At 48.1% G+C, this 27,500-nt stretch overlaps 1 protein-coding gene across 2 annotated transcripts in view; it reads left to right on the plus strand.

Annotated features, from left to right (window-relative positions):
- mGluR (metabotropic Glutamate Receptor) overlaps positions 1 to 27,500 on the plus strand; it is a 439,303-nt gene that overhangs the window by 346,901 nt on the left and 64,902 nt on the right. For both annotated transcript variants that reach the window (XM_071693890.1, XM_071693891.1), the window contains exons 3-5: positions 11,821 to 11,965; positions 17,468 to 17,653; positions 23,472 to 23,628. In XM_071693890.1, coding sequence (XP_071549991.1) covers positions 11,821 to 11,965; positions 17,468 to 17,653; positions 23,472 to 23,628 — 488 coding nt within the window. The remainder of the gene's footprint in view (positions 1 to 11,820; positions 11,966 to 17,467; positions 17,654 to 23,471; positions 23,629 to 27,500) is intronic.

The following is a 27,500-nucleotide window of genomic DNA, read 5'->3' on the forward strand; positions in this document are numbered from 1 at the left end:
TGAGTGTAGGTACTGCAGGTGTGAGTGTAGGTACTGCAGGTGTGAGTGTAGGTACTGCAGGTGTGAGTGTAGGTACTGCAGGTGTGAGTGTAGGTACTGCAGGTGTGAGTGTAGGTACTGCAGGTGTGAGTGTAGGTACTGCAGGTGTGTGGTTTAGGTACTGCAGGTGTGAGTGTAGGTATGCAGGTGTGAGTGTAGGTACTGCAGGTGTGAGTGTAGGTACTGCAGGTGTGTGGTGTAGGTACTGCAGGTGTGTGGTGTAGGTTCTGCAGGTGTGTGGTGTAGGTTCTGCAGGTGTGTGGTTTAGGTACTGCAGGTGTGTGGTTTAGGTACTGCAGGTGTGAGTGTAGGTACTGCAGGTGTGAGTGTAGGTACTGCAGGTGTGTGGTTTAGGTACTGCAGGTGTGTGGTGTAGGTATGCAGGTGTGAGTGTAGGTACTGCAGGTGTGTGGTTTAGGTACTGCAGGTGTGAGTGTAGGTACTGCAGGTGTGTGGTTTAGGTACTGCAGGTGTGAGTGTAGGTACTGCAGGTGTGAGTGTAGGTACTGCAGGTGTGAGTGTAGGTACTGCAGGTTTGTGGTGTAGGTAGTGCAGGTGTGTGGTGTAGGTTCTGCAGGTGTGTGGTGTAGGTATGCAGGTGTGTGGTGTGTTGTGTGTGTGTGTTTTGGTGATTTTTGGGAAAGCATGCTTTGGGTTCCTTCTTTATAACGAAACATACGGGTCCTGTAGCGCGCCGATTTCCCCTCTCCCCCACCACCTTCTCTCTCACCATTCCCTCCCGTCTTGAAGGCTAACCTGGATAGGCCTTCCTCATCCTTCAGATACAACCCACCACCCCTTCCCTCCCTCCCCCCCTCCCTCCCTCCCTCCCTCCCTCCCTCACCAGAAGAAGAGGGGGAGGAGGGAGCCGGCCAACACACCCCCACATCTCACACAACACGTAACTTAATGAGGCGCCGGGCCGGGCCAGGCCCAGCCATGCCTACCCGACCGTCCCTCTCATCTTTTCTCTTGAATTGACCACGATGCTGTGCTCTCTCTCTCTCTCTCTCTCTCTCTCTCTCTCTCTCTCTCTCTCTCTCTCTCTCTCTCTCTCTCTCTCTCTCTCTCCATGTCTGTCTGTGTGCGTGTGTGTAACGCATTTTTCTTCGTAAATTTTCGCTACGCAGTTAAGCGTAATCACACAGGGCTGCGGAGGCTCCGTGCGCTCGTGAGTTTTCCTTCAGCTTGTCCTACAACATCGACCGTATAGGAGGCGTTACTTGAGAGCAACGCTGAATTACTAACGTAAAGTACACATCCTTCAAGAACGCCGCCCCCCCCACCCCCACCCCACACACACACGGAAATATTTTCGTAGAAAATGCATTTTCTTGGCGCTTTATATTTCCCGGGCCAAGGTTCTCCCAAGCCCCGCACCGTCTTGTGAGCAAGGCTTCTCAGCGTGTGTGTGTGTGTGTGTGTGTGTGAGTGTGTGTGTGTGTGGGTTAGGGATGGGGAGGCAGGGAAGGAGGGGAGAGCTCTTCTTAACGTAAGGGACAGGGGAGGAAGGAGGTTGGGCGGGATAGAGGGGAGGGAAGGAGAGGGGTTAGTGGGAGGTCGTCCTGCCTTATTATATATGCCTGGGTATGGTGGGAGGGTGGGAAGATGGTGGTGGAGGGGAGGAGGTGGTGTTGTTCTACACCTCGACAGAATATATCGTCTCGTGTGACCTCCAGACGCCCTTAATGGTGGTAACATCCTCGTGTAACACTGTGACAGAGTAATGTAGACACACTGTAGGGTATTCCTCTCCTGTATTATCTTAAACCTTACCACTTGTATTTGAACTTCATCACTGTATTTGAACCTCATCACTGTATTTGAACCTCATCACTGTATTTGAACCTCATCTCTGTATTTGAACCTGATCGCTGTATTTGAACCTCATCGCTGTATTTGAACCTCATCACTGTATTTGAACCTCATCACTGTATTTGAACCTCATCACTGTATTTGATCCTCATCACTGTATTTGAACCTCATCACTGTATTTGAACCTCATCAATGTATTTGATCCTCATCACTGTATTTGAACCTCATCACTATATTTGAACCTCATCACTGTATTTGATCCTCATCACTGTATTTGAACCTCATCACTGTATTTTTGAACCTCATCACTGTATTTTTGAACCTCATCACTGTATTTGAACCTCATCACTGTATTTGAACCTCATCACTGTATTTGAACCTCATCACTGTATTTGAACCTGATCACTGTATTTGAACCTCATCACTGTATTTGAACCTTATCACTGTGTTTCAGCCTCATCACTATATTTGATCCTCATCACTGTATTTACAGATGAACCACTCTATTAGTGATACAAAAAATGTTCACTCCGCTTACTTCCAGCCTTGAAAGGATACAAGTACATAACCTTCTGTATAATTCTCAAACTCTCTACAATTGCTCAGTTTAATCCTTGGATCCTCTATAACTCTCAGACACTTTATAATTGTCCAGTTTAATCCTTGGATCCTCTATAACTCTCAGACACTCTATAATTGTCCAGTTTCATCCCTGGATCGTCTATCCGCCACGGATCACCCTACCGGAACCTTTCACTGGCTGGTTTTCCAGTGTCACATAGTCCTGGCAAATCACCAGCTTCCGCATGTTAAAGTTTTACCATCCTATTCTCAAGTGGTGTCAGGTGACCGCGCCCCATCATCCACGGTTAAGATGTGCGCGAATGGGTGACTGTTCCCCCAGGACGTGTCAGTCACACCAGCACGGTACATGGTGTTCAGTGTGGGGTGCCCTGACAGTGCGTGTGTTAACTGACCATGTCCCTCGAAGGCTAGACTTTAGTATAACTTATCATGAACTGTTGCTCCAACGAGAATGTATGTGTATGTTAACTTGAGAATGACAGAACGAGGTACGGCACCTTGAGCACGACGGTACGGCACCTTGAGCACGACGGTACGGCACCTTGAGCACGACGGTACGGCACCTTGAGCACAACGGTACGACCCTTGAGCACGACGGTACGACCCCTTGAGCACTACGGTACGACCCTTGAGCACGACGGTATGACCCTTGAGCACGACGGTATGGCCCTTGAGCACGACGGTACGACCCCTTGAGCACGACGGTACAACCCTTGCGCACTACGGTACGACCCCTTGAGCACGACGATACGACCCCTTGAGCACGACGGTACGACCCCTTGAGCACTACGGTGCGACCCTTGAGCACGACGATATGACCCTTGAGCACTACGGTACGACCCCTTGAGCAACAGCGGTACAAGTTATGTGGCGCTACTTATCGCTAAGTCCATGATGTTCATTGAGGCGTTGTCGAAGGACTTTTCAATCCGATTTCGCCCTTAAGGAAAAGTGACGATGACGTTGAAATGCCCCGCATTCTAAGGTAATTTTGATCGTTCATTAAGATATCATATGTTTTCAAAATATTTACTTTCTCGTGTTATTTTGTTTAGATTGTAAGATAAACCAAGAGATTGTTGTTGTTATTATTATTATTATTATTCATGCGTCTTTGACAATCTTTTTTTTTTCGTTTTTCATCTAGATAGAATTGAATAAACATAGATACTGTTTCTGAGGCTGTATCTCTAAATGAAGAAAAGATTACAAAAAAAAAGGAAAACTTTCTCGATTTGAAATATATATATATGTGTTTACGGATATCCGAAATTCCTCACACTCATTAACCTAATGAGAAAACTTTGGCTTTTGGAGACGGTGGCCGAGTTGGGGGATGAGCCCGGTAACACTATGGTCGGGCGTGTGAGCCGGGGATAATACACGATGATAACACAACCGGTACACGAGAGGGTGTGTTGATAACAGCCATGCACCACCGCCCAGTACACGAGAGGGTGCGTTGATAACAGCCACGCACCACCGCCCAGTACACGAGAGGGTGCGTTGATAACAGCCATGCACCACCGTCCAGTACACGAGAGGGTGCGTTGATAACAGCCATGCACCACCGTCCAGTACAGTGCTCTGAACGCGTAGATTCACCACATCTCAAGAAGCAACGATTACATGCCTTCATGTGTTTCGATGTCCCTCGCCGCTCCTCATTGTGTTCCCCTGTTCCATCTCACCTCGGGCTGCCCACAGACCTCCTCCGTTCCATCTCACCTCGGGCTGCCCACAGACCTCCTCCGTTCCATCTCACCTCGGGCTGCCCACAGACCTCCTCCGTTCCATCTCGCCTCGGGCTGCCCACAGACCTCTTCCGTTCCATCTCGCCTCGGGCCGCCCACAGACCTCCTCCGTTCCATCTCACCTCGGGCTGCCCACAGACCTCCTCCGTTCCATCTCGCCTCGGGCCGCCCACAAACCTCTTCCGTTCCATCTCGCCTCGGGCTGCCCACAGACCTCTTCCGTTCCATCTTGCCTCGGGCCGCCCACAGACCTCCTCCGTTCCATCTCGCCTCGGGCCATCCATACACACGCAGACCTCCCCGTCCCATAGGAGGTTTAGGAAGCCCATCTTATCTCGCAAGAAACTTGATCGACACCTTCTGTTTTGCGTTCTAAGAGATTATGACTCTTACACACACACACACACACACACACACACACACACACACACACACACACACACACGTGGTAATAATACCGAGATAATTCCATGATGTCTTGATGTTTTGAAAGGATTCGAACCGGTGTTACTCCAGATACAAGTCCTGCCTCACTTAACTGTCACTTTGCATCATGGCGATCACCAAACCACCTCAGCATGCTACGTCTAGAGGCAATCACTCCTCACACCAGGGTCATGATATTCCTCATACCTCCCCCCCCTCATAACGTCACCACGCGCCTCATAATATACGTCTGTTCTCCCTCATAACACGGACCTACCCCTCTGTGTAACACACACCCGTTCTGCCTCATAAACCAGACTCACCGTCTCATACCCTGCACCTGTTCACCCTCATAAACCAGACTCACCGTCTCATACCCTGCACCTGTTCACCCTCATAAACCAGACTCACTGTCTCATACCCTGCACCTGTTCACCCTCATAAACCAGACTCACCGTCTCATACCCTGCACCTGTTCACCCTCATACACCAGACTGGGTTGTGTTGTACGACAAGGTCGGGGATGTTTATGTATGTGTTGCCACAGATCCCTAGCGATGCGGGAATCCGGGATATGGGAGGGATCCCGGGATGTGGGAGGGATCCCGGGATATGGGAGGGATCCCGGGATATGGGAGGGATCCCGGGATATGGGAGGGATCCCGGGATATGGGAGGGATCCCGGGATATGGGAGGGATCCCGGGATGTGGGAGGGATCCCGGGATGTGGGAGGGATCCCGGGATGTGGGAGGGATCCCGGGATGTGGGAGGGATCCCGGGATGTGGGAGGGATCCCGGGATGTGGGAGGGATCCCGGGATGTGGGAGGGATCCCGGGATGTGGGGGGGATCCCGGGATGTGGGAGGGATCCCGGGATGTGGGAGGGATCCCGGGATGTGGGAGGGATCCCGGGATATCCGGTGTGAGAGGGATCCCAGGGAGGGAGGGAGGGAGGGAGGGAGGGAGGGGGGGAGTTGAGTAAAGATGAGTCGAGTGCTGTAGGCAGGGCGAAGATGAATGTCAGTGAGTCCTGGGTGGGTACTTAGGAGGGAGATGATTCTCTCTCTCTCTCTCTCTCTCTCTCTCTCTCTCTCTCTCTCTCTCTCTCTCTCTCTCTCTCTCTCTCTCTCTCTCTGTATCTCTTCCTTGAAGGTCTCTCTCCCACCCTCATTGTTTCCTTCTTTTGTTTCACGTGAATCAGTTAAATCGAATATTTTATACTCTTGAAATTGACATGTCGTGTGTGTGTGTGTGTGTGTGTGTGTGTGTGTGTGTGTGTGTGTGTGTGTGTTCAGGCCACATTTCCAGGCAGCTTCGGCTCTGGGTTGATTAATGGTTATTTCAGGTCTGGTTTACCGTACGCAAATTTGCCCACTTGTGTGGATCGTGGAGAGGCTGGCGACGTATCGCGTTACGCGCCATCAGCGTTGACCTGAGTCGGATCATATTGCCGTATTTCTGTCTCTGTTCTTCCTGTAAGAGAGAACCTCCACCCGGGGTTACTCACCGAGGAGGAGGAGGAGGGATGTTCTGAGTTACTTACCCACTTGGCTCAGCGTCATCTACAACTGTGTGTGGTGTGTATGTGATGACGAAGATTGTAGGTCTTCTGGATCGCGATATAGCGCTGTGACTCACGTCTGTGGTTCTGGCTCACGTGTGTGAGCATGGCCCACGTCTGGGACTGTGGTTTACGCCTTTCACCCTCTTGCATATTCAGGCCCCCCGATCGCCCAAAACATTTTTCACTTCATCCTTTAATTTTCAGACCATTTGTTCCATCTGTTCATTATGCAAATGATATTTTAGCTCAGTGAACGAATGCAGAACATTAAAGATCCTCCATAATTCGAGTGTTAGCCAGGTGCGATGTTCGCTAGGATTCTTATTCTCTGGGAGGTAACACAAGGAGCGAACAGTGAGTCACTTCCCGGGGCAAGACCTGTGGAGCAACGAGTCTTGAGGAGACGCGTCCATTGCCATGGCCGATCACGGGACGTAGTATAGTATTGTCGTGTATTTCGCCATGGTGACCACACGACGTATAATGGGGATGTCTTGTACAGAGTCATAGTAATTAGAAAACGTATAACGGGGATGTTGTATATATAGTCATAGCCGTCCATGAAACATATAACAGAAATGTAGTATATATATATATATATATATATATATATATATATATATATATATATATATATATATATATATATATATATATATATATATATATATATGTCACAATCCTGAGCAATATAAATGACAGGAGATGAGAGCAGCAAAATAAAAGTAAGAATCCATGAATTTTGTGGGCTATCCCTCGACGCCATTAGGACCCCCCCTCCCCCCACTCCCTCCACATGAGAGAGACAAATAGGATAAATAAAGGGCTGACAGAGACGCCAGGGGCTGTTAGCGTTATTGGAACGAAGGAGGGAAGGAAGGTGGTGTGGGCCACGCGCTAGAGGGAGAGAGAGAGAGAGAGAGAGAGAGAGAGAGAGAGAGAGAGAGAGAGAGAGAGAGAGAGAGAGAGAGAGAGAGATTTACGGTTATCTTGTCCTCTTTCTTTAAGGATTACTACTGCTACATGCGAGGACGTGTCTCCGGGGGGGGGGGGGGGGGTTCGGCGGAAGGAGGAGGGAAAGCTCCGCGCTGAAGGACCAAATGTCCATCGTGTTCCCCTCCGTTGTGTGAGAGAGAGAGAGAGAGAGAGAGAGAGAGAGAGAGAGAGAGAGAGAGAGAGAGAGAGAGAGATCATCCCACCCTGATCTGTTATGCGAAGGGTTAACCTTCATCAAGACCAGTGAGGTTAGGATAACACAATGTTATCCTGCGAGCAGAAGCCCTGGCATTCATGCCGCGGAGGACTATAATCCCGTGTATGTAGGTTAAACTGTCGCCCATCTGGTGCCAGTCTCACACGATGGTCAAAAGTTCCTCGAGATCGTACCAACTGGGAGGAAGACAGTGCTCCCCGCGGCCTTACCAGCGGCCTCTAAACACTTCCTTATGGTCGAATTTCACGGGTTCATTGGCAAGAATTCTCGCCTTGGAATTTCCTACGTTTCATAATTCGCATCACAAGCTTACCAGAACACCTCTCTCTCTCTCTCTCTCTCTCTCTCTCTCTCTCTCTCTCTCTCTCTCTCTCTCTCTCTCTCTCTCTCTCTCTCTCTCTCTCTCTCTCTCTCTCTCTCTCTCTCTCTCTCTCTCCAGACACAGAGGAACCGCGACCTCACTTTGCCTTCATCTAGGCGCTGGGTATCATTTGCTATATACTCGGTACCTGAGCCAGCCATCCTTAAGAGCCAAGCCCCACACAGGACTCCACGTCGCAGACCGGCCTCTACATTCTCCCTGGCTCATTGACATCACGTTGTCCCTCCCCCCACCTCTGTATACGTATCACATCAATCTACTTCTATCTATGAAACTCACTCCTCTTCCCTTACCTGAATGTTCTGGCCCCGATACCTCAAAGCCTCCTTAGCTCCATCTTTCGGACTCCTCTTGTTTTCCCCTTCCTCCTCTTATTTATTCCGTCTGACTCTGATTCTTTTCACCATGTTTCCCTCATTTATCCTCTCTGTATGCCTGAACCATTTCAGCAAACGCTGGTCGGGCCTCTGAATAAATCTACGCTGTGTGTGTGTGTGTGTGTGTGTGTGTGTGTGTGGCGGACGTCGGGCGGGCCTCTGGAACCTGTCAACGAAACAGGATTTTCACCTCAACTGACTGGTGCAGGCTAGATGGTTATAGTTTTCTGGGTATGGTGTAAGCGACAGTGAAATAGACAGGCGGCAGTAGACAGGAATTACTCAAATTCTTAATCATAGAAGTGACACAGAAATGCATTCATTCCCTCACTAGTCTGGGTTTATTTTGGATGAGGGGTTGTGTGTGGGTCGGGCCGACCTGTGACGCAGCTTGAAGCAGGGAATTCCCCTCCGCTCGCCACAGCCTGGCCTCTGTAGTTTCGCTAAAGGCAGCTTTCCCCCCCTCCCAGATCCTACGTAGGATGGTCTCCCTCCTCTGGGCGAAGCGTACAGACGACAGTCGCACCAAACAAAGGCCAGGCTGTGGGAGTAAGTGCGCTGATACACCGCTTGGCCTCTGGCTCAGATTACGAGGTGCGTACTTGGAGAGCTGCTCGCAGAAGGGTACTTCGCTCGAGCAGGGTCTCCTGGGTCTCCAGAAGTTTTGCAAGCACCCATTCAAACTTCTCCTTTTTTTTCCTTCCTCCTCCTGCGCGATGCTCCACGCGTCACACAAGGACGTCTCAAGGTTCGTTTGTTGTGGACGCAGACGCACTCAAGTGCTCTCACGTGCCTCGAGTGCGTTATGGCGAGCACGACCACACCTCAAGCTCGACCAGCCCGCCACGAGGAAGGTCTGCAGGAAGAGAGCAAGCAAGAATGAATAGATAGATAGATAGATAGATAGATAGATAGATAGGAAGGTACTTAGATAGATAGATATAGATATAGATGCTTTTAACTAAGTGATTTATTTGCTTTATAAAACTCATCCGACCTATAGTTGTCGCTCCCATACTCAAAAGAATAAAATCTCGGGCGAGATTTTATCGTGATCACGTAATTATTACCGACCACAATTTCCCCACATGATATCCTTCATCTTAAACCTTACAGGAGCACAAAAAAAAGATAAGATAAAAAGAAAGAGATAGGAAAAAAAGGGCAGAGGGATATTTTTCCTGTCTGTTTAATGACTGTGTGTCCCCGAGAAGGGGGAGGGGTCGCTCATCTCCCGTGCCACCCCGGCTGTAAGAGGCTGGCAGACCCACCACCCAACCCGACCTAACCTACTTCGGGCTGAAGGTGTGTGTCCTCGAAGTCTTTCTCGAGCCGCGCGTGCTCCTCACCCGCGTCCTCGAGAGAGCAGTCTCTCTCTCTCTCTCTCTCTCTCTCTCTCTCTCTCTCTCTCTCTCTCTCTCTCTCTCTCCTGTCTGGTCCAGCTTCTCCTTCTTCTTCCTCAAGAGTCTCCTCTCGACTCACAAGGGCAGCCTGACCCGTGTCACATACAGCTTTTGATAATCCGTTGTGATGTGATTAGATTCAGAGATACTGTTGGGTTCGATTGTTTGCTTGTGCGTGTGTGTGTGTGTGTGTGTGTGTGAGAGAGAGAGAGAGAGAGAGAGAGAGAGAGAGAGAGAGAGAGAGAGAGAGAGAGAGAGTATGCACAAGACGTACGCTCTGGGAAGAGTTTGGAATGAGGTGGTAGTTCTGGACGGACCCAGAGATATTCGCCCCCGGTTCCAGAGAGTACCTGTATGTTGTCCTCCTCCTCCTCCTCCTCATCTTCAGTGCACCGGATGTATGAACCCTCCACCTTCATTCTGAGTTACAGGATTACGTTATCTGAATTCCAACCACGAAGATGTTTTTTCCCCTAAGATTTATTTCGTAGTCCAGATATCGTAGTCCACGAATTCTTCCTATAGACCAGTGGCTGTTGATATCCTTAAATCAAAGATTTAGAAATGAAGTTCCCTTCTTGATGTATAGTCTCGTGTATTTTTATATGTTCAGGTCTGATTCTTGCAAGGCAGCACACACACGAAAACCATACGAACGCGAGAGAACCTGTGTGTATACAGGCATCACAGGTCAGCATGTACAAGACACACAGGCCTGTCTGTATACAGACAAGCAAGTCGGCTTATAGAGGCATGCAGGCACCTTACATACAGACATGCTGGACGGCATATGAGGGGTGAGTAGGTCGGTATACACAGGCATTCAGGTCGGCGTATACAGGGTCACACCGCGAGTAAAACATGTCAAAACCTTTAGTGCAGCTGCGTCACCATCAGTAGTGGACGGAAAGGAGTACAGTCAGAGAACGTTTCGTTCCAAATAGAGTCCATTCTTGCACCTGCTCTTCATTAGGTAACAGCCTTCGACGCTGCTGCGGGAAGCGTCCTCATAAAAGGTGTCTTAGTGTTATTATGACTAACGGTAATAACCGTCACATCTCCGTGAGTAACGGCGTCGCACTGGGCAATCATGGGAAGTGGCCTCGCCCGCCTTGATTATCCGTGGGTGAATCAATCTGGAGAGAGGCGAGATGGTCAGCGGGGTCCCGTTCATCGTGGCCAGTCTTTAATCTGATGGCTGTTTCAGCCTCATATTTCCACACACACACACACACACACACACACACACAGTCCATCTGATGAGTGATTGGCGGGAGGGAGGAGGAGGAGAAAAAAGAAGAGGAGGTTTGTATGCCATTTGGTCGTGTTTAAGTCTATCCGTCTGTGCGTGTGGCTGTGGTGTATAGTGTGTTCGATTACGTTTTTATGGTTCCTGTCGGTTACTCTTTGACATGCGTTCGTCCTCTGACGCTTAACGTCAAAGGGGAGACATCTTCCTGCCTCCCATGTTCCTTCGCTGTACGTCCGCATCTCTGGAATATTTATGGAAATGAAGTTTTATTCCCTTGGTGGCGTAGCCGCTGAGATCTGGACATACACACCACTCCGTCTGCTTTCTTTGAGCCAGTCTCTCTCTCTGCTCCTCCTCTCCTCCTGAAGAACGTGTCGTCTTCGTACTGATACAGACTTCCGACAGCCTCCCCCTCTTGTGTATGCAAGATGATGCGCCCAGAGCCCGGTGCGAGAGATGCCTCGACCTCCCTCGCTAACTCCAGAGATTCAGATCTTCACCACTGGAATGATAGGCGTCTCATTAACTATGGTGGTATGATTCCCAGTGAGTTGTGTGGGATGTGTGAGGTTGTTATTGTTTTTTTTTTTAACCCCAAGCAGCCTCCCTCTTGACACCCAGACTCCCACACTGACACCAGAGTCCACCTTAGTACTACATGTCCTCGTCAGACATTAGTTCCCCTACTCTAACACCAGTTCCGTCCTTAGATCTCAGTTCCTTTTCAATGCTCCATATGTCTCCCCCCTTAATGCCCATTTCTCTCCTGGGATCTATATGTGAATACATTGAGTCTCCTCATTTTTCAGTGGTGGTTTTCCCCTGTGACGAACCCTATTAGTCTCCTAGCACAGTGCTCCTGTCCCAGCACAACGCAACAGCGTTTTCTTTTATATTATAAATCAGACTGTGGGTTGCCTTCCCTTTCCCCCCCCCCCCCCCTCGCAGTATAAGCAGACTTTACTAACGCCCCACCGCTTCCCTCTCTCTCTCTCTCCCTCTCCCACAGGGGTGTGCTGGCGGCGGCCCGGAGGCTGAACCTGACGTCCTACTTCCACTGGGTGGCGTCCGACGGCTGGGGGAAGCAGAGCCATCTGGTGGAGGGCCTGCAGGACGTGGCCGAAGGTGCCATCACCGTCGAACTCACCAGCCAGGTACGTGTCACTCAAGTACCCACCTTCCTCCTCCTCAAGCATCGTTACCTCCCTCCTTCCCTCCCATCGTTACACTCCCTTCCCCGTTCTCTTACGTTACTCCCTTCCCTCCCTTCCTCCCTCCCTCCGTCCCTCCCTCCTTCCCTCCCTCCTGTAATTCTAGGAATGACATGTACCACCTTCCCCAGAGAGAGGTCCTCCTCCCTACTTGTTTCTCCCTCCCTCCCTCCGCCGTACCCACTCCCTCCCCGCAGCGCGGAGGAGAAAATCTGTAGAGTCGAGACGTGAGTTTTGCTCCATTGAGAGGGGCGCCCCGGCCCTCACCACGACGCTGGTACTCCTTAGCGTTGTCAGCGTCGTCAAGGGAAAGACCTATTCAGATTATCAGTGTAATTCTAGAACTCCTTTTTTTGATCCTGTGCATCTAAGGGTGCTTTAGGAAACGTCCTCTCTGACCCGCTGCAACTCTGACCTCTGTTGACGGTGCAAAAAATATAATATAACATTCGCTACCATGGAAATGACGTTCGGGATTCATATTTGTGTAGAGATCATTTTTTTCTTCTCTCTCTCTCTCTCTCTCTCTCTCTCTCTCTCTCTCTCTCTCTCTCTCTCTCTCTCTCTCCTCTTTTTTTTTTCCAGAGTTTACGGGAATGCTAAAGATGTGCAGATTTCCACAAATTTGTGAAAACTTATTTTTCGCAAGAGAGAGAGAGAGAGAGAGAGAGAGAGAGAGAGAGAGAGAGAGAGAGAGAGAGAGAGAGAGAGAGAGAGAGAGAATCGTCGTTTTTCTTGGTAACATCTTCCGCTATATTCGGATCTTACTTCATTCATGATTCATTTTTGATTACCTCAAGGTATAATTTATCACTTATTTTTAGCATTATCATTTATCATCTTGGTCTTGTAGCGCAGAGATTTGACTGCACCATTCCTGGGGTATCATCACAAAATATTATTTGGTTCCTGAAGTGGTATCAAAATATGAGCCTGGAAATACTTCCCTGTATATCAAAGTTCATATATATATATATATATATATATATATATATATATATATATATATATATATATATATATATATATATATATATATATATATATATATATATATATATATATATATATATATATATATATATATATATATATATATATATATATATATATATATATATATATATATATATGCACACACACGTATAGGTCCCTCTTGCACGGTACCTTTCATCACCAGTTGGGTCTAGATGATCGGGTCAACGTGAGCGATTACCTGCTTTATTGTCCCGTTATTATAACTCTTTATGTGACCTGGAAACAAGTTATAACGACCTCCCCTTTCAGAGGGTCGGTGACCCTTGACCCCTCAACTCCTGGACCACGACGGACTTGACCTTGACCACAGCGGTACGAACCAGCCTTAACCACCACCAGCCTTTGACCCGACCCCACAAAGGGCCAGGACAAAGGAAAACGAGAAACGAGTAGGATAGGAAAAGTTAAAAGGAGGAAAGAAGGAAAAATGAAGGAGAGAAAAACCCAGACGGCGGGCAAGGAGGGGGGGGGGAGGGGGAAACAGGAGTCCTTGGAAAGAGAAAAAGAGAAAATGGTTGGAAAAATAAAACTGGAGGACATATAGAGCGAAGCGCAGAGGCTGTGTTAAGATGGCGTGTGGGGCTAGAAGGAAATGAGATCGTGCATGGGGAGGGAGCATTTTTAGATGGATGTTTGTTAAGGAGATGGTGGGAAGCGCCGCTCAGGGAGCACTGAGGGACCGTCTGTGCCAGAATGCAAATGAGGTTGAAGGAAGTGGCCAGAATATACATCACGTCTTAACCATGCGTCGTGCAGCAGCAGCAGCAGCAGCAGGCACTGATGCAGAATTGCACCGCATCTCACAGATGGACGATGCGCGTCGTACGTCGACCCTCCGCTGTCTTCACACGGCTTCGGCGACGAGAGAGAAATTCTCCTTCATTATATTTTTTTTTGTACCCCCGAGACTCAGCAAGTGAACAAGCAACTGCCCGGATGTGAGAACCGGAGGAGGTGGATCGAGGAACTGTGCACAGTGATTTATGTCCCTCTCAACGACCAAGGAAGTTTTGCTCGGGTCCTACGAGAACGGATGACGCCCAAAGACGATTTAAAACTTTCGCGACGTATCAGGTCCTGAAATAAGTAGGAGAGAGAGAGAGAGAGAGAGAGAGAGAGAGAGAGAGAGAGAGAGAGAGAGAGAGAGAGAGAGAGAGAATATATGAAGGCAATTCCGTGTAAACGCTGCACACCTACGGAAAGTTTTGATTTTCTCTCTCTCTCTCGGATGAAAGAAACGTCATGAGGAACTTTGCGAGGAAAGCAGATCTTGAGATCTTGCCCTTCCATCTCTTCTCTCTCTCTCATCTCAGTATACACGAAAGTGTTGCTGGACTCAGCCTGCATAGGGTTACACCCTAGCCAACTCCCTTTCCTTTTAGTCATTGAGCGAGAGAGAGAGAGAGAGAGAGAGAGAGAGAGAGAGAGAGAGAGAGAGAGAGAGAGAGAACCAAAGGGAAGTTAATGCCTTTTGTGACACATAGGAGTGTATCATCTTCCCCCTCTCTCTTCCCATATATGTGTGTGCAGAGGTCTCGAGGTCTGGCAGTCCCGCGCCAGGCCAAGTTGTTGACGGAGCGGTAGACGCTGGCCTTCACCAAACATGGGAAGTAACTATGATCTACAGAATGACGACGCATTAACCCAACCCTGGTCATGGTCAACGTTTGACTCAGGCAGCCGTAGAGCGCGAGTCTTCGTGCGACTCCAGATATTATGGCTTGTTGTTGTAGTTCGTGGAAGATAGTCGTGAATATGTTGAATATTATGTATAATCAGTGCATAATATACGTATCATTCAACTTTGATTTTGATTGTACAGGTAATGTCGTCATTTGCCACTCATGTAATGGACGGGGTGGGCGCGTGATATCTCCATTAATGGCCACTTAACTATTCCGACTTGAAAACAAAGGTTCGGATGAAGGTGAACTTTCGTCTCTGAAGAAACCCGCTGAAGTCTCTCAGGTACTTTACTGGATATCTTGACGGTGATAGGACACTCCTCCCCTTCGAGATGTACGATTAGACTCTCTGTCTCTCTATCTCTCCTGTGGAAAAAGTACTGGATCGCTCGCTTCCTTCCAGCAGGAGGAGGAGGAGGCCAGGCTGAGCGAGCGGATGGACGGAAACCTACCTCTCGTGCACCCGTCGCTGGAGTGTGTGACAGACGTCGCATGTCGGTGTGGGGGTTATGGATCGTGCAGGTCTCTCAGTGTGACTCTGTCGTTAAGCAAGTTCGAGCCATAGAGAAACGAGTCAAGAGTCCCTCCGTCCACGTAGCGCTACTGAGGTGGTCTTGTGCCGGGCGTCTGTAAGAACGCAGGTCACGGGAAAGATATCCTCGTTAGCTGAAGACTTGATTAAACTGAGCGAGCCAGTCTTCCTTCCTCTTATTCGTCTTCTTCTTCTCCTTCTTCTTCTTCTTCTTCTTCTTCTTCTTCTTCTTCTTCTTCTTCTTCTTCTTCTTCTTCATCTTCTTCTTCTTCTTCTTATTCTTCGTCTTCTTCTTCTTCTTCTTCTTCTTCTTCTTCTTCTTCTTCTTCTTCTTCTTCTTCTTCTTCTTCTTCTTCTCCTTCTTCTTCTTCTCCTTCTTCTTCCTCTTCTTCTTCTTCTTCTTCTTCTCCTTCTTCTTCTTCTCCTTCTTCTTCTTCTTCTTCTTCTTCTTCTTCTTCTTCTTCTTCTTCTTCTTCTTCTTCTTCTTCTTTCTTTTTCTTCTTCTTCTTCTTCTTCTTCTTCTTCTTCTTCTTCTTCTTCTTCTTCTTCTTCTTCTCCTTCTTCTTCTTCTTCTCCTTCTTCTTCTTCTTCTTCTTCTTCTTCTTCTTCTTCTTCTTCTTCTTCTTCTTCTTCTTCTTCTTCTTCTCCTTCTTCTTCTTCTTCTTCTTCTTCTTCTCTTCTTCTTCTTCTTCTTCTTCTTCTTCTTCTTCTTCTTCTTCTTCTTCTTCTTCTTCTTCTTCTTCTTCTTCTTCTTCTTCTTCTTCTTCTTCTTCTCTTCTTCTTCTTCTTCTTCTTCTTCTTCTCCTTCTTCTTCTTCTTCTTCTTCTTCTTCTTCTTCTTCTTCTTCCTGGAAATCACCACCGAGAATGAGAGCAAACAGACTCCACCCCCGTGTTTTCCAAGCGAGCCGCTAAAAATAATTAATGTTTAATGGAACGACATGTCGACTCCTTCGCCGTCGTGCGTACGTTGCTCAAAAAGAAAAAAAAAAATATCAAGAAAACGAATCACTTTTTGGAAGACACAAGGAACATTCGGGCGTCGCTCTCCTAAGTAACAGACGTATTACAGATCTTGATTTGATTACACCTGGAAACCTCGCCTCTCATGGCGTCTTTAACCAGGAAGATGAATGATGCCGAGACCTTTTGTAAAGTCAAAGGTGACAAAACTCCAGCGATGCCGTCCTTTCAGAGTCACTCGCTTGTTCTCCTTTGGTGCCATCCTGTTACCGCTGCATCGTGGCATCACGTCATCAGAACCCAAGACATTGTGCTAGAAAATCGGTTTTGCAAACATCTGAGCGTCTTGGGATGGGGTTTAAGAATGCTATTGGTCACGTCCACCGGAGTATCTGAAACTATAATGGAGTATTTTAGACCCACCGTTGTAAATACCATACAACGTAGACGCTGGATGGACGATAGAATACCCTCGTTCTGGAGCGATGGGAAGCGAGGCCAGACAGAGACTGTGGCAGACAACAGTACGGGAGAAGCATATACATTTACCATAGACTCTGCAGGAGACATTACCGGCAGTGTCAGCGACCCAGGACGCTGTAATATCCTGCCGGCTGAGGTACGGAAAGCCAGTGGACGTATTCAAGCGAGAAATTGAGCATCGAGGGAGAGTAAAGATGAGGCCCCTCGAGGACAGGATAACGATAACCAGGGGGAGGGTCGGTCTCCTCCCCTTCCTGACGTCTCCTGTATCGCTCGTCCCCTCACTCTTCCCTCTCCTCATCCTCCCCCTACTTGCCTCTGCTCACCTCTCTGTCCCTTTCCTCACATCCTCCTGCGTCTCCTGACGCATAGCGTCCCCCGACTCAACGTTTCCTCCTCCTCAGCGTCCCCTGACTCACCCTCTCCTCCTCCCAGCGTCCCCTCACTCAACGTTTACTCCCTAGCATTCTGTCCAGTTATATTCCATGCAAGCTTACTTCAAAAATGCTTTGTGTTCCTTCAGGCTCTCTTTTTTTATATCATTCCCTTCCAGCTGTTGTTGCAGGAGGGTGTAGAGTGTGGGGAAAGGAGAGCTTTCCCGCTGTCACCTCGCTAACGCGGGACATGACGAACAAGTACGAGAAAAAAAAGATATATGATTGTTATTATTTTTGTGATTGACGTGTTTGTTGTCATCGTCGTGGCTACAGTAAGTAGCAGGTCAGTGTGTCGTTCTCTGCCGCAGGTGGTGAAGGGTTTCGACCGGTACATGGCCAGGCTGACCCCAGAGAACAACAAGAGGAACCCCTGGTTCAAGGAGTACTGGGAGACTTTCTTCGGGTGCAAGCTGGGTCCTCCGGGCAGCGACCTGGCCTGCCCAACCTCCACGCGAAGGATCACCACGGAGTCTGGCTACCAACAGGACCCCAAGGTGAGTGGCTGCCTCCTTCGCCAGTTGGAGAGGAGCTGGGAGTGAATATTTCCGTTGTTGTACTCTAATGTGTGTCTGTTGGTCTAACGGACTGACTCCTCTGTTTCTATATCCGTTTCTATATCTGTCTCTCTGTTTTTCTTTCTGGTTATCTATGCACACACACACACACACACACACACACACACACACACACACACACACACACACACAAAAGGTTCTATGTGTTGTAGTGGTTAGCATTATTGATCATGAGTCAGCACGGGCCCGTCCGGGATTGGACACGCATGAGTTCGAATCCTAGGCGCGGCAGTCGGCCCACTGCCAGTCCCAGCTCTTCATCCTCCTCTCCGGGCTGGTCAAAGAATAAGAGAATTAAGAAATAGATTATTACTGGTGTGAAACTCTCTCCCTGTAGCTCAGATACACTGCTGTTGTATATTGCCTTACGGAGTCCAGCCTGACCAGCAGACAGAACAGGTCATACGTGCCTACGTGAACTCAAGTCTTATTTCAGTGTTTCATTAAAAGGCTAAAATTAACCCATGGCTCTACTGACATATATAGTTTGCTTGTTTTTTTGTCAGCCTAAAATTATGGGATTTGAGAAAATGAAAACAAATCCCAATTTTCTTTCTTTCTTTCTTTCTTTCTTTCCCATCGTCCGAATGAAAGCTTCCCGTGAATAATCATTAAACCAATTTATATGCAAAAAAAAGAAAAAAATGGGAAGAGTCTCGGGTTATGGGGGCGTCTGTTTCCCTCATATTAGTCTGGGGTTATGGGGGCGTCTGGGTCCCTCATGTTAGTCTGGGGTTATGGGGGCGTCCAGGTCCCTCACATTAGCTTGGGGTTATGGGGGCGTCCAGGTCTCTCATGTTAGTCTGGGATTATGGGGGCGTCCAGATCCCTTATGTTAGTCTGGGGTTATGAGGCGTCAAGGTCCCTCATGTTAGTCTGGGGTTATGGGGGCGTCTAGGTCCTCATGTAAGTCTGGGGTTATAAGGCGTCCAGGTCCTTCACATTAGCTTGGGGTTATGGGGACGTCCAGGTCCCTCACGTTAGCCTGGGGTTATGGGGGCGTCCAGGTCCCTCACGTTAGCCTGGGGTTATGGGGGCGTCCAGGTCCCTCACATTAGCCTGGGGTTATGGGGGCGTCCAGGTCCCTCACGTTATGAGGGGTACAGAAATCCCTTCATCAGGAGGACTCTCGGTCTTTATATTCCCCCAGCATCATTACCTCACACATCTTAGTGGCCTCACCATTTTGATTCCCTCATTTCCACCTGGGCTTTTTCCTCATCTCCATCATGGCCTTAGTGTGATTACTCTCTCGCCTCCATTTGCTTCGCTTGGATGTCTCTTCAACTCCAGTTGCCTCGCCAGTATGGCTCGTCATCGTCCCTTGCCTCGCCAGTATGGCCCGTCATCGTCCCTTGCCTCACCAGTATGGCTCGTCATCGTCCCTTGTCTCGCCAGTATGGCTCGTCATCGTCCCTTGCCTCGCCAGTATGGCCCGTCATCGTCCCTTGTCTCGCCAGTATGGCTCGTCATCGTCCCTTGCCTCGCCAGTATGGCCCGTCATCGTCCCTTGTCTCGCCAGTATGGCTCTTCATCGTCACTTCCCTCACGAGTAAGGCTTCACCGACGACTTGCCTCATTAGCATGACTCACTGTGTCTCCCCCCTTGCCTCACCAGCACGACTCCTCGGCTCTTGCCTCGCCAGTATGACTTCACAAAATCACTCGATGCACTGGCCCGAGACCGAGCACCTCACACTCCTCGCTCGTATGTCATCTCGACTTCATTTCCCTCACTAGTATGAGTCCTTCTCTCCCCACCTCCTTATTTAACACACTAGTATGAGTCCGCGTCCTCACCTCACCCATCACCATGCATTCCCTTCACTCAACGACCATCCGCCCCTCCCCCACACACACACTCATAGACGAGACCTTCCCCCACCGATCTGACTCCCTCCCTCCTTCCCTTCCGACCTGACCCCTCCCTTCCTTCCCCTTTCCTCCCCTCACCGACGCGAGGTTTGGTACCCCCAACTTGCTGACATTACCGTGTGAGGAGGACCTTACCCTCTGGAGATGGGCCGGGGAGGTCGAAGACGTACGTCACAGTTTGAGCTGACCACAATTTCCAGAGTCGAGGTCTGTGAGGTGGAGTATCAGGCAAGCCAAGAAGAAAGAAGAAATTAATAGAAAGAGAGAGAGAGAGAGAGAGAGAGAGAGAGAGAGAGAGAGAGAGAGAGAGAGAGAGAGAGAGAGAGAGAGAGAGAGAGAGAGAGAGACCAAGTGGCCATCGTCTGTAAACTTGGACCATCGCATTATACTTGTAGTTTATAACTTCAAAATTGATTTTATATTCGATTATGACTTGAAAGAAAGAATGCGAGAGGGGGAGAAAAAGTTAGGAGTCGATTTAACGATGGTTTAGGGAAGTTGTGAAAGCTATTTTGGAGAAAGTTAAATTTTCCATTTTCCACACACACACACACACACACACCATCCTCCTCCTCCCCCCCTGAGAATGCACAGCATCAACCCCCAGGTCTCCGGGGATTGAATACTACCCACCACAAAGTTGACCCCCAGAAAACATTTGACTTCTCGCGATGTTTTCTTTTCATGTAATTATTCCCCTCTGATTACTTATCCCCAGTGGACGGAGGGGTACTTTTTGATCACACCTTCGGTTATTATACACATGACGAACTTATCTTCTGAAAGAGAAATCAATGCGATCTTTTCATCTGAGACTTTTTCCAGGAAGAGATCTGTGTGAACCACATCTCGAACCATTTTTTTATTTTTTTTTCCTTACCGCAGATTCACAGGCAAAACAGATCTGCCAGACGCACATCACGAAGGATTGAAAAAAAAAAACAAAAAAAAAACGTTTTGCAGGTTATTCTAATTTTATGCTCGTTAAATAGGAAATCTCTCTCTCTCTCTCTCTCTCTCTCTCTCTCTCTCTCTCTCTCTCTCTCTCTCTCTCTCTCTCTCTCTAATTCCAGGGCGTCTGGAAGTGACAGAAATTCATTAACTCCCAGATGGCGCAAAATAAAGGCGCTAAAAGAAGAGAGAGAGAGAGAGAGAAAAAAAAAGATAACTCAATATGGTGTGTCTGTGATTGGGACACGGGGGGGTTAGGGGTCTCTCAGACGGATGGCAAAACATCCCAGATAAAAATCTATCTTGAAGGATGAAAACATTTTCCAGAGACTCATACAAAAAAGAAAAAAGAAATTAGAAAAAAACAGACTATCGGAAAATAGTGCTGGTGCTGAACAACATGGAGTGAACCTGGGATGGGAACTGGTATTTTTTTTTTAAACGCAGTAAATTACGGATCTGTTGTCACTTTGTTACGGTGGGGGGGGGGGAGGCGGAGGAGGAGGAGGAGGGAGTTGGTCGGTGTTACAACCCGACCCTTGTTTGTTACGTCGCAGTTGCGACAGGTGTCGCTGATCGGGGACGTGTGTTATAAGCCCAGATATTTGATCGGTTTCCCATCTCAGTATGGAGGGGACCTGGGATGTAGACGTGGTGTCTGTGTGTGTGTGTATGTGTCTGGGGATTACCATGGCCACAGACAGCGTGTGTCTTAACGTCGCTAGTGTGTACAGTCGAGTGGTGGGGTGAGGAAGAGTGTGGGAGGGAGAGGGGCGGCTGGCAGTCACGTATCGTCCAGATGCGAAGTGAGGTGCTCGTAGCTCCCGATCTCCTCCAGTCCTCAAGTGAAACCATGAATATGCCATCCTCCTCCTCCTCCTCCTCCTCCTCTCCTCCTCCTCCTCAGGCAAAAGGTATATTATGCAGCTCGATGCGTCGAAGAGAATGAATGAAAAATCCAAATACGGTTCCCGGATGGGGATAGATCTGACCCCCGGAGACGTCTCTACTGTGCGCGGGATCGTAAAGTTCCCCACTTGATCATCCGGATGTCCGACGTCTTGGTTGGTCCCCCGCTGGATGAGGGCGCGCCGGCCGGGTGAGGGAGGTTCTTTCGGTAGGGCGGGTCTCTCGCCTCTGGCTGGCTGCCCCAAGCGCGTACGCGGGAGAACTCTCTTTCTACGTCCCTCTTTAGATGTCTCTGTGAAATTACATTCATTCAAACTAGTTAATAGAAGCTGATAGAATTGAGGTCGCTTTTTTTTCTTTTCTTTCTTTTCAGTTTAGTAATTACCTTTTTAAAAAAAAAGAATCGTAATAGATAAGAAAACTCGACGTCAAGATGCAATGGATTCAACGTTCCAGTCCAACAGACTAGGTAGCAGAAGCCTTTGTACATAGACTCGGATCCTTCTAACAAGTGCGTCCTCCCGGATTGTGGCTTCCGATCGCCAGTGATTCCCGAACCGCTGAGGATTTTTTTTTTTTTGGTGAGCTTACTGAAGCTACTTGTTACTTAGAGCACCCGCGCACACACAGGTCTCCGAAGACGATGTCCCAGTGGTAGGGTCTGGTGTCCCAGGGTAATCCCGCCCTAGCTACAAGTGATGCTCCCAGGGTAATCCCGCACGAGCAGCATATTCCGGGGTTAATCCCATCCAAACAACATGTCACATTCTTGGGTTAATCCCACACTAGTTACGTGTGATGTTCTCGGGTTAATCCCACCCTAGCAACGTGTGATATTCCTAGGGTAATCCCACCCTAGCAACGTGTGATATTCCTAGGGTAATCCCACCCTAGCAACGTATGATATTCATAGGTTAATCCCACCCTAGCAACGTTTGATATTCCTAGGGAAATCCCACCCTAGCAACGTATGATATCCTAGGTTAATCCCACCCAAATACCATATGACACTCCCATGCCAATGCCGGCAGCGTGTCATACACCCAGGTTAATCCTAGCGACACGCATCATACCCCCGACTCCCCCACCAACAGGTTAATCCCACCGCGAAATCCCTCCCAACTCTCATGTGTCTTACGTGGTGCGGAATGGAGTCCCCACACAGGTCACTGTCCACTGGTGAGCCAGGGGGACATCTCTCTCTCTCTCTCTCTCTCTCTCTCTCTCTCTCTCTCTCTCTCTCTCTCTCTCTCTCTCTCTCTCTCTCTCTCTCTCTCTCTCTGCACCATTGTTCGCCTGGTCCACTTCTTTCTGGTTGGAATGTTGACATGAATTGCCCGACGTGTGTGTGTGTGTGTGGCCGTGCCCTTCCGTCCTCTCTCTCTCTCTCTCTCTCTCTCTCTCTCTCTCTCTCTCTCTCTCTCTCTCTCTCTCTCTCTCTCTCTCTCTCTCTCTCTCTCTGCCCATTGCTTTTATTGGACTGATTTTACGCGTCTTTGGCCTGATTGGGTCCCATTCATGTCTTCTGAAGTTACGGTCTCTCTCTCTCTCTCTCTCTCTCTCTCTCTCTCTCTCTCTCTCTCTCTCTCTCTCTCTCTCTCTCTCTCTCTCTCTCTCTCCTATTTAATCCTATTTAGGGAATACGATTTAATTCCCTGATTCATTTCTTGATTTTGGTGGGTTTTTGTCTTCCTTTTTCCCTTCATAACCAGCCACACACATTCCTCTCTTCCTCCACCCTTCTAACCCTCTCACATCTTCGCTTCCGTACAGATTATTCATCATTCTCATATCCACAATTGTCTTAAATTTCTAATCTCATTTTTTTCCCCAGGCATTTGAATATATTTTGACTCATCCCTGTACCAGTTTTCTCCCAATCAGGGGCTCCCCAGCCACTACACTCCGGAAGGGGCGTTACAACCCCCCCCCCCCCCCCCCACCACCATCTCTCAATCTCCTCACCATCCCTCGTCTTTCACCTTCCCCCCACAACAACCAGGTGCAGTTCGTGATGGACGCGGTGTACTCGTTCGCGTACGCCCTCTCCAACCTGCAGAAGAGCAAGTGTCCTGGCGTCACCCACGTCTGCGAGGCCATGAACAAGTACGACGGCGGGGACTTCTACAGGGACTACCTCCTCAACGTCTCCTTCAGGAGTGAGTACAGACCCTGATAACATTACGAAAGATAAGATAGCGAGAGAAGCCTCGGTTGAGTGAGTACAGAACCTGATAACATTACGAAAGATAAGATAGCGAGAAAAGCCTCGGTTGCACTACACAGTATGATGTACGTAGGTATTGTGTATGTAGGCTTATACATCTGTTAAGACTTATATATCTGTATATATCTGTAGATTAAGGCTTATACATTGTAGATTAAGACTTATACATCTGTATATATCTGTAAATTAAGGCTTATACATCTGTAGATTAAGGCCTATACATTGTAGATTAAGGCTTATACATCTGTATACATCTGTAGATTAAGACTTATACATCTGTATACATCTGTAGATTAAGACTTATACATCTGTATACATCTGTAGATTAAGACTTATACATCTGTATACATCTGTAGATTAAGACTTATACATCTGTATACATCTGTAGATTAAGACTTATACATCTGTATACATCTGTAGATTAAGACTTATACATCTGTATACATCTGTAGATTAAGACTTATACATCTGTATACATCTGTAGATTAAGACCAATCTTGAGTGAACTGTAGAGTAATGGAAATGTTGGTTGGAGGATTAGGGTCTGGGATGCTGTAGACGTGTAGGGGACAGATAAGGCGGAAACTACGACACAAGTGTGTGCGAAGTCTGCTTATCAACGTATTCGACTTTGCGCTGTATTGTCGCACAAACGTTTTATTTCTTTTCTTTTCTTTTTTTTTTGAGTTGTCGAATCATATTGAGCGAGTGAGGAAGGTAACACAAGTGAGAGGAATGTATTCGGAGATGAGACGAGAATGTGCACGTTTGACAGGAGACCGGGATGTGCCTCTGTTGAACACCAGATATTTATCTAACGCTGTCGGATACTCTCGTGAACCGACCTCATGTGGAAGAACTGGTCTGCTTGAAGTCTCTTCCTCGGGAGCCCAGAACTGTTCAGCTCCAGCTTGCGAGGTCCCTCAGCCTCGAAGTCCCTCAGCCTCGAGGAGGAGGAGGGAGGGTTTGTGTTCTTCGGGAGTAAAGAGTGGGGTGGGGGTAGTAAGTAAGTAAGTAAGTAAGTTAGACACATGGCGCTCTTAGCAGTCTTGTGAGATTCAAGGTGTTAAGTCTTGCTTAGGAGAGTGGACCGGGGTGGTGGGGGCGGCGGCGGAGGAGGAGGAGTTAGGTTTAGAGAGGAGGGGCTGGTGGCTAGCCCCGGAGGTGGAGATATTGTGAGAGGGTGTCATCTCCTTGAAGACCTCTCAGCGTCCGCTATGCCGCTGCTCCGGTAATACCCCCGTACACAAGTGAGTACATTAGAGGTACGCTGGCGTTAATGATGAAAGGCCGTATGAGGAAGAAGGCTGCCGCATTACCTAACGACGGAGGGCTGGACGAGGTTGCGTGTTAGGCTCGGGCTGGTTTTGTCCTCCTCCTCCTCCCCCCCCCCCCCCCCCCCCGTAGCTACGGCCTATGGTCGTTGACCTGCATTGCACAAACGAAAGATCTCGAACACTTCTGTGTCTTCTTCCAATTCTGTTTATTATGTAAATGATTATTCTCTCCATTTGGTAGTTATTCTTTTTTATTTTTCTAACAATGTCATTTTAAAACCTTGACTTCTCGTCTTGTGGCACCTGAGAGTGCCTTTGATTTCCCGGGTTGTCGACCGCAGTAAAGAGCCTTTCAACTGTACACACGCTTAAATAACGTCTACATTTCAGTTCCTCCTGAGACGTGTAGGATCAGAACTCCCTCCCCCTCGTTTTCTACGCCCAGTATGCCAACCTCTTCGGTTCGTCTCTCATTAAGGTTCGACACTCTGAACGTTTTCTACATTACGCAGATTTTAAGCTCTTTTGTCAGTGTGGTTACCAGCATCGTGGCAGATCCGTCATTTAACGTGTGAAGAGAAAATACGGGACCTTATGATTACATATTTCGGTCCAATCCATTTTCATTTCATGCCCAAGTCAAAGCGACAAAGTCCTCATTAATGAGATTTTTTTTCTCTCTCTTTTTTCTCTCTCTCTCTGGCGTCCAGCTCCTTTCCAGAGAATAAAGCTGGTCTTCTGAGTCATTACCAGTTTCAAGAGAAGAGCGAGGGAGGTACGTTTTCCTTTCATTTATGGTAATTACTTCTCCGAGTGCCTATAAGAACGGCTTGCCGCAAGATTAAGTCACGAACGCGCGGGACGCGCCTCAGGCTCCGAAACAACTTCACTTACTTCAAATGGATGGCGTTCAGCTACGCCAGCTGATAATCCAGGCCTTGGTCGAGAGGGTGATTGTGGATGAGAAGGGAGGAGGAGGAGGAAGAAGAGGAGGAGGAGGAGGAGGAGGAGGCTGGGAGGAAAAGGAGAAGAAGGAGGGAAGAAGAAAGTTTTCAGAAAGGATTAGTGAAAGAAGTAAATGATGAAAGTTTTCAGAAAGGATTAGCGAAAGAAGTAAATGAAGAAAGGTTTCAGAAAGGATTAGTGAAAGAAGTAAATGAAAGTTTTCAGAAAGGATTCGTGAAAGAAGTATATGAAGGCCGTGATGAAAGTAGTAGTAGTAATAATAGTTGTGGTGGTAGTGGTTGTGGTAGCACCATTACCAGTTGTAGTAGTAGTAGTTGTTAGCAGTAGTGGTACCAGATTCAGTGGTTGACCCAGAGGAAAAGGCATCAGGTAAGGTGGCGTCTTTAAGGTCAGGAAAGGTGATGACATTGACCTGAACACATCCAGCTCCTCTCTCATGTACACCTGGGTTCCCTTCCGTTACCATGAACTCCTCCTCTCATAAGAATGTAGGTTACTGCAGGTCTTTGCTGGCCTCTATACATGACAGTTCCTGCTTACACCCACATACCACAGGTCTTATCTGACGTGTGTCCGGCACCAACGTGTTAGCTTCGAATGACCTCAACGAACAACTGGTTCTATTCGTCCCTCACTTTGTCTCCAGTGTTTATCCGTGTCTTCGGCGCTCTCGAATATTCTCTCATTCTAATCCACTATCGCGTGTCTCTCCCGAGTTCATTTGTTCCTCTCTCTCTCTCTCTCTCTCTCTCTCTCTCTCTCTCTCTCTCTCTCTCTCTCTCTCTCTCTCTCTCTCTCTCTCTCTCTCTCTCTCTCTCTCTCTCTCTCTCATCCTCCGTTTTCCATTTGTATATACTTCCATCCTACCAGTCCTCTTGTCTCCCTTGAGGACACGAGTCCAATTTTCTTAATGTGTTCCATACGAGGGGCTTATGCCATCTAGTATTGATCTTCGTCGTCCTTCTCTGCATGTTCTCGAAGGACTTGAAGTCCATCCTGTATGATATTGACCAAGATTGTCCCAAGTGACCTAGCGTGCGGTGATTACTGCCGTAGTGTGAAAGCAAGTGTTCCATTCCCCTTGTTCCATGGTGTGAAAGCAAGTGTTCCATTCCCCTCGTTCCGTGCATTAATACGATGCTCTCTCGTCTGTAGATCTGTGCTAATGATCATCAAATCATTCTTTTTTTATTATTATTTCTTCGGTGATAAGATGCCTCACTTCCCCTATCATCTCTACCTTGGTGTCAGAACTTTATATCTTTTTAGGTTGAAAATCATTCACAATGTCTCTAAAATGACAGCATTTTTTTTCTTTTAAATCTTTGTGCAGTCTTCTAGAGTCACCGTTCGAATTATTAGTGTGACCCATTTTCTTTGGAGACCATCGTTGCATTTGCTCACTTCCACCGCCATTGCTGCTGCTGCTGCTGCTGCTGCTGTTGCCCTGTGTTTGTGTCCAAATCATCGACGAATATTATGTCTAGCAGTAGCGGGAGCTCCAGCCAGACCACCCCCTTATCCTTGAGTCACACCGTTAATCGCAAAGGCTCCGATCGCA

The sequence above is a fragment of the Panulirus ornatus genome, chromosome 56, assembly GCF_036320965.1.
Source record: "Panulirus ornatus isolate Po-2019 chromosome 56, ASM3632096v1, whole genome shotgun sequence".
Classification (NCBI taxonomy): Eukaryota; Metazoa; Arthropoda; class Malacostraca; order Decapoda; family Palinuridae; genus Panulirus; species Panulirus ornatus.